The sequence below is a fragment of the Telmatherina bonti genome (genome assembly GCF_933228915.1).
Source record: "Telmatherina bonti genome assembly, chromosome: 10".
Taxonomy (NCBI): Eukaryota; Metazoa; Chordata; class Actinopteri; order Atheriniformes; family Telmatherinidae; genus Telmatherina; species Telmatherina bonti.
This window is the reverse complement of record NC_136628.1, coordinates 31,128,469-31,147,860: the sequence shown is the minus strand read 5'-3', so window position 1 is coordinate 31,147,860 and position 19,392 is coordinate 31,128,469. Positions and strand designations below refer to the sequence as shown.

General features: G+C 39.3%; 1 protein-coding gene across 1 annotated transcript in view; it reads right to left on the bottom strand.

Annotated features, from left to right (window-relative positions):
• The window catches only part of uvrag (UV radiation resistance associated gene), a 124,738-nt gene that overhangs the window by 33,620 nt on the left and 71,726 nt on the right, over positions 1-19,392 (bottom strand). Inside the window, exon 13 of the mRNA XM_079247243.1 lies at positions 18,604-18,679. Within this exon, the coding sequence (XP_079103369.1) occupies positions 18,604-18,679 (76 nt within the window). The remainder of the gene's footprint in view (positions 1-18,603; positions 18,680-19,392) is intronic.

Below are 19,392 nucleotides of genomic sequence, written 5' to 3'. Positions count from 1 at the left end.
CTGCCATTGGCCAGAGTCAAAGGGCCCTAATAGAATCCACATGGGGAGAGGAACGGCACGGGATGGAGCTCTATAACAGAGACAGGATGATATTTTTTCAAATACTGACCAGCTGGGGCCAGCATTGTTTTATTCTAAGAGCTGTTTAATTTCATTCAGCCACAATAAAGCCTGGAGTCAAGACTGAATACCTCCCAAACACCCAAATGGCAGCACACCAAGGTTTGATGAATTAACAACACAAACAAGTTTTTCTAAACTTGCTGACATAAAATATACTTGGTCTCTGCCCTCGACATTCTTATGACAAGCTTGTGGGGGCCCCAGGAGCTACACTTGGCTTACCAGAAAAGTCCACAAGCAGAAAGAGCTCTTCTGTTTGTGTGACTTGGTCCAGTTTCCTTCAACTTTACCGAGGAGAAAAACAGACCGGATCCAAAAACTACAGATACTGTAACACAAAATGACATAAGTATGATCAAAGAAAGCGATAAAACACTCAGTGGGGGTTTGAAAAAGAGGGGAAAAAGGGTCTCGCATGCAGTGGGCTGTCTGCTGGGATTTACTCTCTTCTATTATTCACTGTGGAGCCCGTTTCCTTCAAAATAAGCCGACGTTTCCAGATATTACCATTGGACAGAGGAGAACCTACAGCGAGGCCTTCATGCTAAAGCAGAGTCCTGTAGCTGACTCCAAACAAACAGACCTCAACTACAAATTCCAAACAGCTGGAAACTGCAGACGCACTATTAAGTAAATGATGGAGCAGTGCAGCCAACACTCTCTAAACACCCTGAATCACAGCAAACCTTTCTTTTCTGGAACATTTTGCCAAAGAAATCCAGAGCTTGACCTGTGGGAAAACTACATTCTGAGATAATCATAACACGGCTGCTCTGATTGATTAAAAGGGATGATACACAAAGATTCCCCTTCAGCAATCTGTGGGTCTAAACTTATTCATTCAGACTCTTCATAATAAAATCATATCCATAAACAACAGAACTCTTTGCGGACATGGTCTTTAAACTCATCTTTCTCTGCTAACTATCTGGATAGAGGCTTAAAAAACTTCACAGTTTTCCACGTCTCTTTTTTTTTTTTTTTTTTTTTTACATTGATTTGGGAATAAAAAGTGTACTTTTATTTTATATTTAGTGGCAGCAGCTCCTCTGGTACCTCTTTGCGGTGATGGACAAACCTGGAACTACCAGCCACAAAGTGTGGAAATTCAATTAGACCAACTTAAGTGTTTCATAAAGTCATAGGTGGCTGTCCAAAGGAATTCTCATAAAACCGTGCAGCTCATGCATAAGCGCGGCGCACTGACAGCCTCGCTACGTACACATGCCTTAAAGTGGAAACCACAGAACTTAAAAAGTTGGTCTGAGACCTGCTCGTAAATCACCAATTCTGCCCGACAGAAAGCAGGAGCTGAAAGACGACAATGCCTCCTCTTTTCATTGTATTTGTCTGTGCAGAAGCATCCATTCTTGTCTCCTCTTATAAAAAAAAAGCATCAGAGCCAGAGTGGTTAAGCTGACGACAGGGTGCCACCAAAGCCATAATGCTCCCAGTCTGCCCAACGTGGCAGTACATGGTAAATATCTGTTTATGGAACAGGGCGCTCCACTTTTGGGACCAACCAACAATTCTTTCTGACCAATAAGTTGCACTGGATTCAAGCTGTAGCTAACAACAAAAGTTTGTGACGGAAAACAGGGACCACACAGTCAGGCTGTGAAAACCCATGGGCATAGAGAGGTGTGCATTAAAGCTCAGCTTTGGTTAATAGATAGCTTGAGCGCAGAGTTTTGGGGAAACACAGGACGACTAAACTGCTACAACCCCCCAACCCCCCTACAGGCTTTCACTTAAAAGGCAGAAAAACAACTCTTATCTAAATACATTTTCTCCGCGGAAGATTTTCTTCCTCTACGGCTGCACTGAGCTCATCGAGTCTCTCATCACAACCCTCCTGCTCAAGCCAAAATACATAGACAGGTAGCTTCCAATTCATGAGTCAAAACATTTGAGTGTTATTGCAGAGTAGAAGCAATAATTATAACCACTCCTTACCATAAAAATGAAGGACATTAATACACGTGCACAGATTACTGTGCAAAACTTGCACTTTAAATTTGCCTTCCAAGCAGCCAAACTTTCTTGTAATCTTTTAGATTAGTCCTGATTGATGATTCTCCAGCTTTTTATAAGTATTTGTTTGTTTGATTTGGAAATGTTCTGCTTTTTTATGCTATTTCAGTCCAGTCTTTGTATCTGAACATTTTTGGTCCTTTAATTTGTACAAACTCAAGGGAAGAACCAGTGTCAAACACACAATTTATTACTTTTATTTTTCTTTAAAATTACACATTTTAAGGTTTTTCTTTACTAAAGAGCAAACAAAGACACAATCTAATCTCTTCTTCGCACGCATCTATGGAGAACGCCAAAGATAACACAGTATGACTAACATAAAACAGTGTTTGTGCACCATCTAGAAACTTATCTGAAATGTTGGCACATCTCAGCATCAGGTGTGATTTCCTAGACACAGTTAAGGGAAAGGAAATGTGAGAAGCATGAAATAAAGACCTTTCGACAGCAGAGTATTTTAAATGATGATGCCTTGCATGCATCAAGAGCATCAAAATCAAGCAAAAACCCCAGAGATGCATCTAGACCTTCTGTCAGACCTTTACTGTCAGACTTGTGAGAAATACATTGTTGACTGCTATGTATATGAAATCAAAATGTGTCTCAGGATATTTGTGACGTACTGTACTACACTTTAAATCAAAGATTTATTTAAAACATACCATCACTTTTTGGGTATATTTTATCTGTTATTTCATTCAAACGTACTATTTTATCAAGATAACCTAAATAGTTCTGATCCAACACACACAATGTACAATCCAAATATGATAACTGCTCAGTTCAGGCTATGACTTAAAGCCTTTTGATAGATCTCTCAAAAGCACAAGGTTGATTTCCTCCCCACTCCTCCTTTTCATTAATCATCAGAACTGTGGGACAGACAGCTTTCAGCCTACAATCTCTACTCATGTTTAAAATACAACCCATACCGCTGTCAGCTTAAACCCCTTCCAACCTGCCAGAAATCAAATCAAAGATACTTTATTTATCCCCAAGGGGAAATTCAAATCCCCTCTTGCTTAAAATGTGAAGTACACTGGTAAAGTGTTTTTTGCTTAACTGATTAAGGGGATGTTGTGGCACCTTAACGGTGATAAAATGCAAAAAAAAAAAGTGGTGAGATGCAGACTCTGTAACCTGTCCTCCATTAGATTGCAGGAACATTTGTGCAGCACATTTCCACACGGGAGGCAATGATCAAAGCTGAGGACTTAAAGCTGTTCTATCCCACAGAAAATGAGACATTTATTACTTTGGCATGAATAAATAAATCAAATTTAAAAAAAATAAAATAAAGTCTAATACCTCATTTCTTCTTTTGGGATTAGGCTGAAATGTAAACAAAACTGATGAGCTGGATTCAGTGCTGCAGAATCTGGTGCCTATCCTGCCCAGTAAGTGTTTTATCATGGAAACTTATCGAAAATGGGAAACTGGTGTGGCTATAATGAAGAAATGGAGACAAAAAGAGGCAGCATGCTGTTTGAATGCCCTGGTGACTTCCAGGCCTTCGCTTGTCGTTGGGGTAGGACAGCAGCAGAGCCCGAGAACGCTGGTCATGGTTTATCTAAACACAGTGTACATTGGACTGGATTGTGATTGCTGAACATTGAAGGGTCCGTCTGCTAAGACGTCTGTGCAGAAGCAACTCCACCATAGCCAAGAAGGCTTCTTTTTCCTTTTGTTTTCCCTTTTGTTTTGTTATTTTTGGTCAAGAACGTTCTTTATAACACACTGGGAAGTGAGTCACAAACCACAAACCTCAGCTGGTCAAAGAGAGAAAGACCAACAGGCTTCTGAGGGAAAACCTCTTCAAGTCTTAAAGCGTTTCACTTTTCAGAAAATCCTGCCAAGAAGTAAGCTGGAGATCCAGTTTCTGCTCACATGCAAGAGGACCCAAACACCACACAGGCCATGAAGAAATAAGTAAATAAATAATAAAATGAAAAGTGAATAAACAAACATGAAACTAAATGCAAGGAGTTCCCATCAATATGCAAAGCCTGGAAGTGCACGTGACGAAATAATAAAGCCTTGTTTGCTATTTTATTTGTCTTTGCATACAAGCCTCTTGAGGTTTAGGATGTTGGGTTACAGGCCGAGGTTTTCTGCAGTGCTTAAGTTGGTTCTGTTTGCTCAAGTTGCTTAAACATAGTAATATTCCTGACATCCAGTGGTAAACATGGCCATGGAGATCACTTCAAATAAAGCACAGTTGTGCATGGACGGTGGCCATCAAATGCCAAAATTCTTCAAGACCAGATTGTGCACGTCCTTTCTTCTTCTACGTGCTTTTTAGGGAGTTGCTCATCCCAAATAGTGCTAAACCACCAATCAAAGCTGGTACTGCAGTTTTAAAAAGGCTCTCATCTCACAGAGTTCTTTGACCATTCAGAGATACCGTACTGGTGGCAAAAATATGGCCAAATATGTGGACCGAAGTCCACATACCTACCTGATATATCACATCACATATCTAGAACATGTGACTTACTGAAACCTCTGAGCATGTCATGATATACAGTACAGAAAAAGTGGATGTTAAGATTGTTTACATTAGTCTTAGGATGTCACACACCACTGCATGAATCTATTTCTGATTCACAGCCTTACAGGCTGATAAATAATGAACTGTAGAAGAATTGGGTTCACAAGTAAGTAAAATAAGGTCATTATTCCATCAAAGTCTAGAGAGGCTAACCTTGTGACATCTCCAACAGCTGCATTAATAGAGAAGAAATAAAGTAATAATTGGAAACAGTTTTCATTTGGGAATCTCAACCATCTTGACCGGTTTACTCTGAGCGGGAGGGCAGCTGTGTAATGTTCAGTTTTAGAATGTGTGTGGGTCATATGGCTTTTATCCAAGCACATTCAGATGAGCTAATGGCAGCTAAGGGCTATGCCAAGACTCTGCATCTCTTTGGTCTGAGGTCACTGGTTCAGCCTTAAAATGAAAAGACTTTTTTTTTTTTTTTTTTTTAACTGAAGGGCTACGTTAAGTGAAAATTACATATTCATATTCGGCTCAGATTTGTGTGCATTAGTCTGCAAAACAGTTACGTTAAAGGTCAAATCTTACACAGAACATTAGCATCACTAAAACTTACATACATTTAAACTTATAAAAACTTGGAACTAATGAATTCATTGATAAATTCATCCTTTTTCTTGTAATTATTATAGACTTCCCTGAGCTAGTGAACGGAAGCAGATGGACTAAATTCAAACAAATGAATGTTGATATTTTGCATTTAAAAGGCTTGCACTTATTAAAGTTTTGTGATGCGTAAAATAAGAACAAAACCAGTATCTAGCTCCCACTTTCATGAGCACAAAGTAATCCAGTGGGAAACAGGAATTCTTGATAGTCTTTCCTGTAATCATACAGGAAAGTTTTTGATGCTCCAGCACCTACAACCTTTCCAAACAGCTTCACCAAGAATGCCTATTCGACCAGCTCCTGTTCCGCTCGCTGCCGCCTCCTTTTACCACTAACTACAGAAGGCTACCCCATGAGTCATAGCTGTATTTTATGGAGCCACAGTTGCCACTTTTTATGACAGCAGACACTTTGACGTATGCACCAAACCACCGGTATGGCACTTTGCCTGCAGATCCTTGTAGGAAACAGCCAGAAACTAGGGAGAAAGGAAACTGCAACAAACTTTCCCCAGTATACGGAAACATTGGTGAGCCCAGAAGTGACCTGGATAAGATGCAAGAGATTAGGGATTTCCAGTATCATGTTTCCTATGTTTCAGGACTCCAAATTTGACTGACTGACTGAAAATGAGGAGCATCTTGCGAGAAAACTCCTTTTTTTTGTAGCATCAGTTGTCATCCAACCAGCCAAACACGCTTGTTGCATAACAAGGCAAGTGGATAACTGTGGGAGAAGAAGCACGTGGCCCTCCTCCAGACAAAGTGCTGCTGGGTTTTCCTTCGAAGTCAGCCACATTTACATGAATCATTTGTCTCTGCAAATGAAGGAATACCAGGTTTAACATTCGTGCCCCCCCTGTGGACAACTACAACAAGCCGAGTTACGACCCGTGTGCCAACTTAGCAATATTAGCCAATAATTCAACAGCTAAGTGCAAAGAAAGCTCACATATTCTCTTGTGTTAAGTAAGAAGGGCAACGTTTCAACAAAAACATGAGTGACTGGTGGGAGTAAGTCAGCTGCACAGAAAATAACAGAGGCTTGGAGAGAAAGGGCTGCACTTCAGAAACAACGAGCATCCCTTGAGGCTTTCCTTCACCCCGTTTTGTCAAACAAATGAACCTGAAGCAGCAACATGGGAGTCTGTTGCCACCTGACTTTCGCTGTGCTCCATGAGGCTTCACCATCTTCACCACCGGCCTCATAACTGGCCTGTATGAAAGTAAACTTTTCCCTCTGCCACATAAAAGCGGGATCTCCCTGCTGTGGTCCTGATTCTTCGCCAGCTTTCTCTGTATCAGTTTCAAACAGCCACGCAAGGCAATTTAATTTAAAAAAAAAAAAAAAAAAAAAAATTGCCAGCTAATGCCTAATACCCAGATTCCAGTCAATCAAGATGTCAGCTGAGCCTGCTGTGCAACCAGACCTGTAGTTTGAATCATAGAACCAGATGCTGGACAAGCTGTGCAACAACTGTATGACATGAATTAATGAGGGTCCCTGAAGACTAGAAGATAAAAATTTCCTTCTGAATAATAACTGCAGCTAAAATGCTGTCAGTTGGTAAATTATAATAGCAACGGGAAAGCCAGGCTCGAAACGCTGGGGTCAAGAAAGCAGCCGTTTCCCTACGCGCACCCCAAAATAGCAAAAACACAAAGCAGGGTGTAGTTTCCCTTATAAAGTGGTTAAAAATGAACAGTAGAAGGAATTTATCGCTTGCACGAAAAAACTAGAAATTGCATGTAGCGTGAAAAACCTCCGTTGCTTCACAAATTACAAAGGCTTAAGTTCTAAACTTGAGCGTTTGTGACATGAGATCCAAAACACTGAACGGGGGAAACTCGTGGGACTGAAACGTTTAAAGTTTTGCAGGACTCATCCAGAGAGGGATGAAGAAGTATTGCCTGCAAAAGATTCTCTTTTATCAAATGTGACACATTAACCACTTCTTCAGTTTTGAAATAATGGTAGATTATCATTATCATATGGAGCCGGACTACTCATGTGGCAAAATTATATTATTTTGGAGTCAACCTGATAAGTCATCCTTATGATAGAACGAGGGAGGCACACATGGAAAATATCATAGTGCTTTGAATGTAAGCTGAAATCTTACCCTGTAAAAATACTGATGCTCCCCTGAGCAGCTGAAAGCAAAATGTGTTTTCATCTCTTATATTGCACAGCTGCATTACAAAAAGTGATTTAGTTATTTATTCTGGATATTCAAAGGTTACGTTGAGGTTCTGAGTATCCTCTTTGTAGCAACAGAACAGTCAAAAGAAAAAGAAAAGAAACATTATTAGAATAAAAGGGTCAGATTAAATAAATACAACCTGAGATTAAAAGCATGACACATTACATTATCCTTCTTTTAGTTGAAAACTAAGCCAAAACTCACTGGGTGATTGCAACACCTTGATTCTTTTCTTTTTCAGCTATCCTGTTCTTTCAATGTTCTTTTCAGCTATCAATGTTCTTTTGCAAAAACCAGTTTTGGCTGAGCTGTTGGAAAGATGGACTCACATTAGACTCTAGAACACCTTTAGCTGAGTCAGTGGATACAAGATGTTTGGGTCCTGTCGCTGAAAAACAAGCCCAAATCATGAATCCTCCAGCGTGGTGTTTGCCAGTTGATACGACATGTTTGAGCCATGTTCAGTCTTTTTCTATCTTGACCGTCGTGCATTTTACTACATGACGCTATAACTGAGTCCTGGAGAGTTTCAGGGTGCATTTTCATCAGGATAGTCCACTAGACTCGGTCCGATTGGGGACTGAGCTTAGTTGTGGGGGGGGGGGAGATTGTGTTCATGCTGCACTTCGGTCAAGTGAGCCAAACCATTAGAATAATGTAGCTCCAGAAAACTCCATTGCGAGTTAAATATGAAGACGAAACTATCACTGTTTTTTTTTTTTTTTTTTTGTCTTATACAGGTATGCTGCAGAAATAAACACTGCAACAATGAGTGCAGTATGAACAACAGATGAAGCAGAGGAACCATAACGCGATTGTTATGTATTTACCAACAATGTAATACTTCGCCTAATGCAGGAAGTGACTTTTTTTTATAATGCGCTGCCTGCATGTGATGCGCTTACAGAGACCGAGACCTGTATTTTGTAGACAGACCGAGTCTACTTCTTTGATCCGAATCAAATCAAGTCGCATTCACCTTTCCCCAAGCGACGCAGACTTTCTAAGTAAACGGAAGAGCATTCGGATCAAAAAGGCTGATGTGAATGTGTCCCTAAAAATAACGCAAGTTTTTTGCAGTTTCTCAAAGCATCAGACATTCTGACCTTGGACTAAGAGGTGAAGGACAGCTGAGAATAAATGTCTAATTTAGGAGATGTTGTGAGATGTGACCAATCGCAGACCTGCCACGCAAAACATCTTGACTTTAGGTCTAACCTTAATAGATATTTGTAAAGCGTGAAATTAGCAATTTCCATTTCATTACTAGAACATGAAATATTACATTTATTTTTGTTTATCTTATTGAATAAGGAAACTGTGCATACAGCAGATCAGAACGATGTCTGATGAAGTTTTAGTTCATGCTGAGTTGAGAAACTGAGACATTCTGATGCTACACTTTAGATGACGCAACAATAATGTTGAAGTTATACCATTAAATCAGACATGTTGCTAACTTTATTCTTCCTGGGGTTCAAATACATAATTTTATTCTAGTTTTCAGAAGACAGCTATGAAATTGGGGTAGCCACTGGGACATGCTAAAGAGCAATACGAGCTCAAGAGTAATACACACATAATTTCAACGTGTGCAGGCAGGTGACGCACCAGTCATAACCAATGCCTAACTAACATGAGAAAGAAATTAACTTCAGGTTTGGCAGTAAAGGAACCTTCATCGGTCATCATTTTGTTTTTGTTTTTAATGATTACAATGATTTCACAAGTTATATAAATGTAAAGGGCCCTGCAATGGACTGGCGACACTGTCCAAGGTGTACCCTGTCTATCGCCCAAAGACTGCTGGGATAGGCTCCAGCTTCCCCGCGACCCTTCATTGGACTAAGCGGTTAGGATATTGAATGAAAAAATGAATGAATGAATATATATAAATGTAAAGGGTGTTAGATTATCATCGGGTGTTACTATTTAGTTGTGTTATTAAGGTACTTCCGTTTTATCTTTGGTTATGTATGTGTTAGTTATAATGGCTTAGAATATTGTTATTATAAAGGATAATGATTTGTCATTAGGAATATAATACTGACTGAGAAATTGATATTGATTTTTTATTATTCATTAAATGTGGGGTGGGACAGCACAAGTTTTTTTCTTTCTCCCATTCCTTTTTGAATATCAGTCAGTCATTTTCTTAACCAAATCAAATAAAGGTTGCAGGGCAACTGGAGTCTATCCCAGCAATCACTGGGTGAGAGGCAGGGTACACCCTGGACAGGTTGCCATTCCATCACAGCCTTTTCGGATATGTAGAAAGAAAATGTCGTTGCTGCTTTATTTATGTATTACTATTTCTGTCTGTTCATTAATGTATGATTATTGTTTGTCTTTTAAATGTTTGAAGTAAATTCATAAATAACTTATGTTTGTTAGTTGTTTTTTTTTTGTTGTTGTTTTTGTAATTCATGTGTTTCAGGTAGTTGGAAATTGTTGTAATAATTCTTGTAATATTTGTTTCTTATCCATAGTATGGTGTTGTCTTGGAGCCCAGGAAGAACAGCCTTTGCTGCTGTAACGGAGTGATGACTTATGGGGATCCTATTATATAGACGAAAACTGTGGGCTACTGTCCATCGTGGTCAGTCCAGATATCCATTCTGCAGTCAGTGTCTGCAGACAGCAGCAGATACCAGGTTGCCACCTCAAAAATATCTCCGCCGCTCGATGGCGCAAACGCACAAAATGGCCGTTTTATTACTGTACTGTGATTACCATGTCATAATACGATTGTAATTGACAGACAATATGTAGAATTTAATGAACTTCAGAATATTCTCAATAGTTTTGAACAAGACACATACTATTGCATTGCTTTGTTTGGGTTTATTTATTTCTTTTTTGTTGTTGTTTTATGTTATAATAAATTGTCAAATGAAATAAATTTTCTCACTGCAGGACATTGGACATGCTTAGAAATAGTCTTGTACCCTTTCACAGAAAAAGAGCCGGCAACATATGTCTTTTATATACTCATGTGATGACACTCACAAGCAAACCGGTACCTTCTTACATCTTATGGAAGCAGTAGGTACTTGTGTAATGCGATGTCCGTCTAAGGTTGTACTGACCTTGTTTTATGACTCGATGACTGCATCTTGTGTCACGACCCATGAAGCCTTAAAACTAATTGTGTTGTACTTTCTTTCATGAGATTATACAGTTGAAGGAGAGTTACACAATACAGTACAATATGGTGCCCCTCCCTTGTTTCATCATTCCAGATTCCTCTTTACAAAGTTATCGTGCACTCCTCACATGTGCCCACCTGAGTTACAGCAGATTGTTTCCACCTGGGTTCAGAACATAAAGTTTGGATCTTTCTGCAGAAGTTTCATGAACGCTGGTGAGGACGTCCTGTGGCCTGAATCTCATCTTTCATCTCCAGCAGTCTGATTCCTTTGAAGCTCCTTTTATATATATATATATATATATATATATATATATATATGTATATATATATATATATATATATATATATATATGTATATATATATTAAAAAGGATTTTTTTTAGACATTTGATTCTACATAAATAACTACATTAATAACCCCATTTTCTCTCAGATACCTGAAAAGACCCCTCTGCATGGATCGTGACACCCTTCTGGTCCAATAATTTCATCAGTATTATATCAGATTTAATTTGAGATATGCTGATTTCCATCAAGGATATTTCTCCTCGAGCCACTTACATGTGCCTTCTATCAGCCGGCAAATTAAACTTTCAGCAAGAGTGAGCACGCAGCCTGATGGCAACACATGTTTGAGATTCATGAAATTGAAATCTCAGAGAGCTAAGATTATGATGTGTGGCTTTGATCAAACATGGATTACAGGGGACAGAGGTTAAAAGGTGGGAATGTGAATTGAGGCGACTGCATCTCTAATGTTCTCCAGAACTCCAGCAGTAATGAATAATCAAGAAAAAAAAGTCCTGGAACCAGATTTAGATTGAATGAAAAGGTTTCAAAGGGACGATTAGATTAAAAGAAAAGTAAACTTTATAACAAACGACCTGTCAAAGGTGTGTTCTGCCCTGGAGAGGTCACTTATAATAAATGGAATAAATGGTCATAGAAGATAAATGCATTGATTCACATTAGTCATTTATATATTTACTGTTGTGCAAATCAGTGGTTCAGCTGTTCAAACAGCTTAATGATGCTTTAATTGTTGAAAAGGTATTACTTATGGGTTCATGCAGTCTTTATAATGAAATCAACAAGCAGATGTTAAGTCCTGTATCAAGTGCAAAGCGGCTCTTCATGCAGAAACTGAGGAATGAAACAGTTAGCTGACCCTGTGCAGTGCAACACATCCATTCAAGCCCTCCCATCACTTTGCTTCAGGTTTGTATTACAGATTAAATCTTGCATTCGTCAAAGGAAGTGTTTCCAGCAATGCAGCCGTGGAATTCCTCAGCTGTGAAAATTAACTTGTTCACTTTTAAGATGACTCAGTACCAAAGAAAAGCTTCCAGGATTAAACATAAAAATCAGCTTTTGATTTCCGTACGACATGCTGTGGCACCTAAACTGGAAAAGCACAATTCCAAGTTATTCTCTTTTGATGCACACTGATGGGGCCTCTGAAGTTTGTTTTTCTTCTTCTTCTTTTTTTTTTTTTTTTGCTGATGTGCTCTTTGATAAGTGCCAAGATATCAAACAGATGTTGAAGCATCCAAAGAATGAAAAAACTCAGACAAGTGCATGTCTTGTAACATAGAAGGAAAACTCTCTTAACCTATTTTGTCTTTGTCGTTGCTGGTGAAACTATGCAAAAAATATCAGCTAAAGGTCATGAAAATCCGTTCAGGAGCCTGGGTCCACCAGGAGTGCACACCTCATTCTTCATGCAAGTGTTTATAGCAATACAGTTTATCAGTATGGATGCTGACAACAACCGTATTACAGGTGCTCCTCAGTTTATGAACAAGTTCTGTTCCAACGGCGTGGCTTAACATGAAATTTTCTGTAAGTTGGATTTTTACCATTAAATACCCCCTTAAACAATAAATAACTACCTAAATACACGCATTACACATCATATTAATGGAAAAACAGTACAGGCAATTGAAATAGATATTTCAGTTAAAATAAAATAACTATAAATGGACTGAGGGGTCGTCTCAGCCTCCACGTCATGTGTCGTAAGAGCTTATGCGGACCTTTGTAAGTTGGAAACTTGCTCAATTTGTTTTTTAAATTTGTATTTATTTAATGAGCGTTGTGAAGTCAAAACGAGGTAAATCGAAAATTGCGTAATCCGAGGATTGTATTATTATTGAAGTTAGTGTACCTCACGAGAACAATAATAAATGTACATGGAATGTCAGATAGTTATTGAGCTCTCATTTGTCTAAATGTGTTTTGATGTTGTCTGGAACAAAATCAGTGAATTACAACTCAGTAGACTAAGTCCTGTTCTGGCAGGATAAGTTTTACATGTAATTTACAATAATTGTTAAGATTTCTAGTGATGTTAATCCCCTTTGAATCAGCCTTGTAGGTAATTTGGGAAGTAATAATTCCACTGCAAATTACCTACTATATTTTGCTGAACTTTGAGGTCCTGTGATAATGCTGTCCACTGTCACCTCATGCATGCTCAAAATGGGGGATTGGATCAAAGTCCAGATTTGATGCAATCTTTTGGTTTTCCTGCACGAGGCTATGCATTATAAATTTTCTGGAATTGATGTGTCTGTAAAGTGCCCTGAGATGACACTGTTGTGAAGTGGTGCTATACAAATAAGCCTGAATTATATTCATATTAATCCAATGTGAATAGGGGCTGCACGGTGGCAGAGTGGTCTCACAGCAAGAAGGTTGGGCTGGGCGAGGTTTGGACAGTGGCCTTTCTGTGTGGACTGTATGCGTGGGTTCTCTCCGGGTCCGCCAGCTTCCTCTCACCGTGACTCTAAATTGTCCTTAGTGAGTGACTGAGAGCATGAGTGGTTGTTTGTCTCTGTGTGGCCATGTGATGGACTGGCGAGCTGTCCAGGGTGGACCCTGTCTTTCGCCCAAAGACTGCTGGGATAGGCTCCAGCTTCCCCGCGACCCTTGATCGGACTAAACGGTTAGGAAAATGAATAAATGTGAATAGAAATCTCTGTGATTTGGTCAGAAACAGACAGGATCTGATATGTGTTTAGCTGCATTTGTTTCCTGAACACATTTTATTTCCATTTTGGCGAAGACTGGAAGCTGAACTGGAGTGTTTTCACAGCTTTCTGGGTTCTGGACCAGCAAGACGCTATCGCTAACAAAAATAAAAAGAAAAGGCTGAAAAGGAGCAGCGCAGGGCGCAAATGGGGGATCACTTCATGCACTGCAATTCATAGTCAGAATAATTTACTGTTTGCAGCGGTCTGGGCAAGACTTCTGTTACGGCTGCCTGTCAATCAACTTAATGGCTGTTTCATTTTGTATTCAAATTCCTGTGTGCCGTCACCATCTGAGGATTGGCCCCCTCTTCCCTGCCTGCTGATTGGACGGTTGCCGGATGTATCAAAAACGCTGTAGCAACATTGGAGGGAGATTTAAACCGGCTGCAGCTGTGGACTCATTGGCAACTATTTGGCACAGACAGCCTGCCCTAGGCTTGAAATCCGTGGGGTTTGAGTGTGTGCTTCTGTTGTTGGTCGGTGGTGGTAATCTGAGTAGATTTTGTTTGCTTAGTAGTTTTTGTTTCTGTGCTTAAAAACTGCTTGGTTTTGTGATTCTTCCAGCAGTGTTAAAACGGATTGGTTTTGTGTTCTCTGTTTATTTCTCTTGCCTAGTAGTTTTTTTTTTGTTTTCATAGCCAAAGTAAAGCCCTTTTGGCTTTCTTTCTGTATATTTTTGTAAATTGTATTTTAAAGCCCTTTTGTCTCCTTTCTGTTGCATTTATAAACAGTCTTTTGTTAATTTTGAATGTGTTGGGCTAAAAAGTATTTCGGTTGTATTTGTATATAATACTTTTGGCTTTTAAGCATAGCTATTGGAGCTGCTTCATGGTTTTTGTTTTGTAGCAGTCTTTTCTTTATGCAGCTACACTTAACCCAACACTTGTAATATTGCCACCTCTTTGTTCCCATCTCCACTTGTAACAATAAATTCTCAGATATTCACATGTTAACAGCTGTCCGCAGTTTTCATTTGTTATGCCTCACATCCCCTTGCAGAGTTGAGACGTAACAACTTCCTTTTATACCAGTCGTTTGCCTACATCACACCCGGTAGATGTCTGTAAGTTTTGGGTAATTCTCAGACTTTGGTTATCCTGTGTGAATGTGCTTCAGAATAAATAGGTGTGGGGGGGGGGGGGGCAATATATTTATTACACGTGGTCCCGAGGTAAAACTAATCCCATCAGAATAGTTATTAAGCCTGTTACATCTTGAGACCTCGAGAAGAAAATTATGTCATTTTGCTCTCATGGATGCTTTTGAAGACTGTTCTCGACCATAAGAGATGGACGGAGCTTCCGTGACGTCACTCATAGGTTTCTGAAGAGCTGTACTGAAGCTCGGTGGGCGGTTCCTACCGTCGCCACGTTGGCAGCGTCATGCGAGTTGTCTCGCCTGGAAAATACAAATATGGGCAAAGAGGTGGAGCTGAGAGGGGGGCTGTGAGCATCATGGTGGATGATTGACATCGAGCGAACTCCGAGCTTTCTGTAGCTAAAAGCTAACCGAGCTAACCCCGAGATATCAGGTGCTAACCAGCTAACGGAGGTAAGCGGGCTAAAGCTAAGTCACATTGTTAAGCGGCTAAAAACCGCGGTTGTTCAACGTTCTTCTGACTTGAAGCGGGAGATCGGGTACCTGTCAATCAAAAGGACACGCCCCTAAATATTCCTAACTCCAAGATTAAATTATTTTTAAATGGGCGAGTTAGAAAAAAATTCACTCCCCCCACAGTTGTCATGAAGGTAAACCTGACCTATAAACCGAAAATGGACCTTTGAACCAGGCTGTAAACATGTTTATTTCTGCTGTGAAGTTGGCCTTTTTAACATGGGAGTCTACGGGGATTTCCTCTGTTTTGCAGCCCCTAGTGGATGAAGGGGAAACTGCAGTTTTATCCACTTCCGTATAGGCTTCACTTTTAACTGCCGGGGGTTGCTGCTTGTTCTCGACACATCAGGCTCGCAGAACTCTTGTAGGGCTCCGAGAAGTATTGTGCAATTGGTCGAAAATTTGAGGTGGGCGTGGTAAACACAGAAAGCATGGAGCGGAAAGACGTCGCTCCGCATTTTTGTTGATGCAGGTAAAATGGTTTGTTTTTGATAAAACAGCTGATTGAGATGTTGAGAAAGTACAAAACATTTTTACAACATGCAGCATTAAGACACAGATGCAGCCACTTGTAAAACCCGCCCTGTTGCCAGTGAAGCTTCTCGAGGAGTATGAATGAAACAGACGAAAAATATATATTTTTTTTTATTCTTCAACCTCCAGAGAACAAAGTTCTCCCTTCTCGTGGAGTATGTAACAAGCTTTAAACTGCATTTTCAAGGTGAAATGCCTTCAGATAAATATTTGGTATCAGTAAATGTTGTACTGTAGTAAAGCCTGGGGGTTTAGCAACAGGATGTCTCTCATCTCTTTTGAGACAAAATAAAAAAAATGTCAATAATAATGTAGAAAAGAATCTCAATCTTCCTAAATCACGTCATCTACTTGATGATGTAATAACTGTGACATACCTACGTAGCCAGAGTAAAAGTTTCATGGTGCAAAGCTCTTGTTTGAATTCATCTTCATGCTGGGGGCCCTGCCTGTTTGGTCTGGGGGCTGTTGTCATGGCGACTGCTACTGTTTGGGTGGCGCGGGGCCCTGCAGCTTCATGGCTGCAGGTTGGGCTCTTGGCTGCCTGGGAGTTCTGCGGTTGCTGTGGCGGTGGCCCCTCTGAGCATGAGGGGACAGGCTCCTAGTGTAGATGGATCCCTAGATATTGTTTCCTCACATCAGCATCAAGTCAGAATTTTATCACTTAATTTTTTTCTGTTGTATTAATTGTACCTGCATTCAGTTAAAGAGACAGTATTCAGGGAATGATGTTATTCGGGGAATGTGGGGGTATGGGGGATGTAGTTGCTCTCTGTCCTTGTGTGTAGAAAGAGCTTGTGTCTTAATTGCTTTTAAATGATGTGTTATCTACTGTTTGTTTTAATCCTTATGACTTGATTTTATCTTGTGAAGGCTATGTGGCATGAAAAGTGCTCAAGAAATAAAGTTTGATTTGATTTGATCTTTCATTCACTGATAAATACAAAAAAAAACACAAAGTTCCTTTATACTTGACACAAAATCCTACTTTTAGTACTTTTTGCCAAGTGTTAAACACAGGTGGGAAGATAACAGACTTGGATAGAAGCTGAAGACTTGTGGTATGGTATGAGAAGCACCATGGTGCACCATGCAACCACCTGCTAAAGCTAATTGCCCCACCTTATTCAGTGCAGGGCCCCTTCATTCCCGCCTGGACAAAGAGGAAAACAGGGAATGGAATGCAAATTGTAAAAAAAAAAAAAAAAAAAAAGAGCCAGTGCTAAATGTCTCAGGGATAAATGGAAAGTCATCAGGTCAACACATTAGGCGCACTTTAATGAGCACAGTGAGGTCACGAGTTCAACAAATCACATGAAAGGCCAACGCTAATAATGAATTGATCCTACCATCCAGTAGCCTACTGCGTGTGCAGCTCAAGTCTGATGCAGCTTTATTTCACTGATGTTCAAAATCCTTTAACGAGACTCTACAGCCATCCTCTGAGGCTGTCATAAGCAGTGGTGCTCTGTGTGCTCAGCCACCTCCTGTTCATGCCATTCACACATGACTGCATATAGAGCTTATAAAAAGGCTGCCAATTACACCACCACAATCATCCTGATTACAAATTAGATGATTACACCTAATCACAGGAGGAAATCATTAATCGTGTAGAATGATGCAGGTAGAAAAAGCTGCTGAACTGCTGAACATAGGAGATGATCATCATTGAACTTAAATAAAGAAAAGAGGTAAATATCTTCAGGTCTGCGCACGATATTGATCATTTCCGACATGTCATCAACCTCCTAAAATAATGGCTTTAGTCATTTTTCTTCCAGGTTTTTGTAAATACTCAATCAGATACAGACGTATTTTGGGTTTTTTTCTCTTTTTTTGTTTGGTTTTTTTTTTGTTTTTAAGATAAACTATAAAAAAATAACTTTGGCCGTTATTTTAACCCTTTGATGAATCATCTCCACTACAGTGTACATCTATTTTAAAGCTGTTTTCTGGTATATTCATAGGTGGGGATGGTATATTTGCAATTTTACCACTTCAGTGGACATTAGGAGAATTTCTATTCAATTCAATTCAACTCAGCTTCATTTGTATAGTATCACTTCCCAACAATGTTGTCACAGGGCACTTTACATACACGAATCAACATACACATCATTTCAAGCCAATTCATACATATCCTATAATAGAAACCAACTGATTGCATCGAGTCATGACTTCAATCTAATCCCCCATCCTGAGCATGCACGCGGCGACAGTGGGAAGGAAAAAACTCTAAGAATTACCAAATACACTGCCATTCACCGAATAACAGACAAAAATAGTACAAAATTTCATATATACACATCATTATAAAATTTACCTCAGTGATAAACATGACAAGAAACTAAACAAATTCTTATAGAATATTTATATTATACAAATATTCATATAACTTTTTTAAAATACAATATTTGTATAAAATAAATAAACTAAATAAAAAGTCAAATAATATTAAAGACACCGCTGCAGTGAAGTGAAATATTATATGTGAATAAATGTGGCATTGAGTGTTTTTCATAATTCATGAAGCAGAGAGTTGAGAGGGTGACGAGGTGTAAAAGTGACAGCAAGCCAATCTGTGAGCACTAAACAGCGTAAACTATAAAGTACATTTAAAACTAAACTGTTTCAAAGCACAAATGTTTCAACTTTGTCATCACATTTCCCAGCGTTTTAATGTAAATGCAATGCATAAATGGAAAATGTGTGTAAGGAATGTGTCTGCATATATTACCTGGGCAATGTTCTTGTTGAGTAAGTAGACACCATATTCAAAGTGAAATCTCTCCCCTCTGGGGTACAAAGGGAATCTGTAAAAGACAGAAAAAGGCTGTGTTAAACAGGAACATGTGATTTATTTGTGTGATCCTTTAATACCAGGCTGAAATCATACAGACTAGTGACAAAAGGAAAGGAGAAACCTGAAACCTCGACTTACACATGAAGGGAACCCTACAGGCTGTATGATCTGGACCCATTTTCAGGGAAAGTTGGCTGCAAATTAAATATACTTGTTGGAAATCTTTATTCCTACAAAAACTACGCTTCCTTCTGTTAGGCATGAAATATTCTTGACTCCCAGTTACCTGAATGAAACTAAACTGAACATGTTTTTAAGATTTTGAACCAACACTCCTCCCCTTCATCATCAACATTAATGATCATGATGAAGAGGATATGATGGTAATTATATTTGGTAAATAATGAATGGTAAAATGTAATGTAATGGTAAAATGATGGTAATTACCAACACAGCAAATGTTGGAAAATCTTCTGCAACATGATGTTTTATTTCTCCAGAAAGTTCCAGAGATGTCCAGCAAAACAAGAGGGCGCTCAGTGGGTTATTAATAGTCATGACACTGATTTTACATCAATATTTTACCCATCTGGAGGTGTTTAAACTGCCTTCTATGCATCTATTTAATCAGATGACATGTAGAAGATGATGAAGACAAAGTCTCTGGTTTGAATGCATTACCAAAAGGTGAATATAATATGTTCCTGATGCTGACATTCCCCA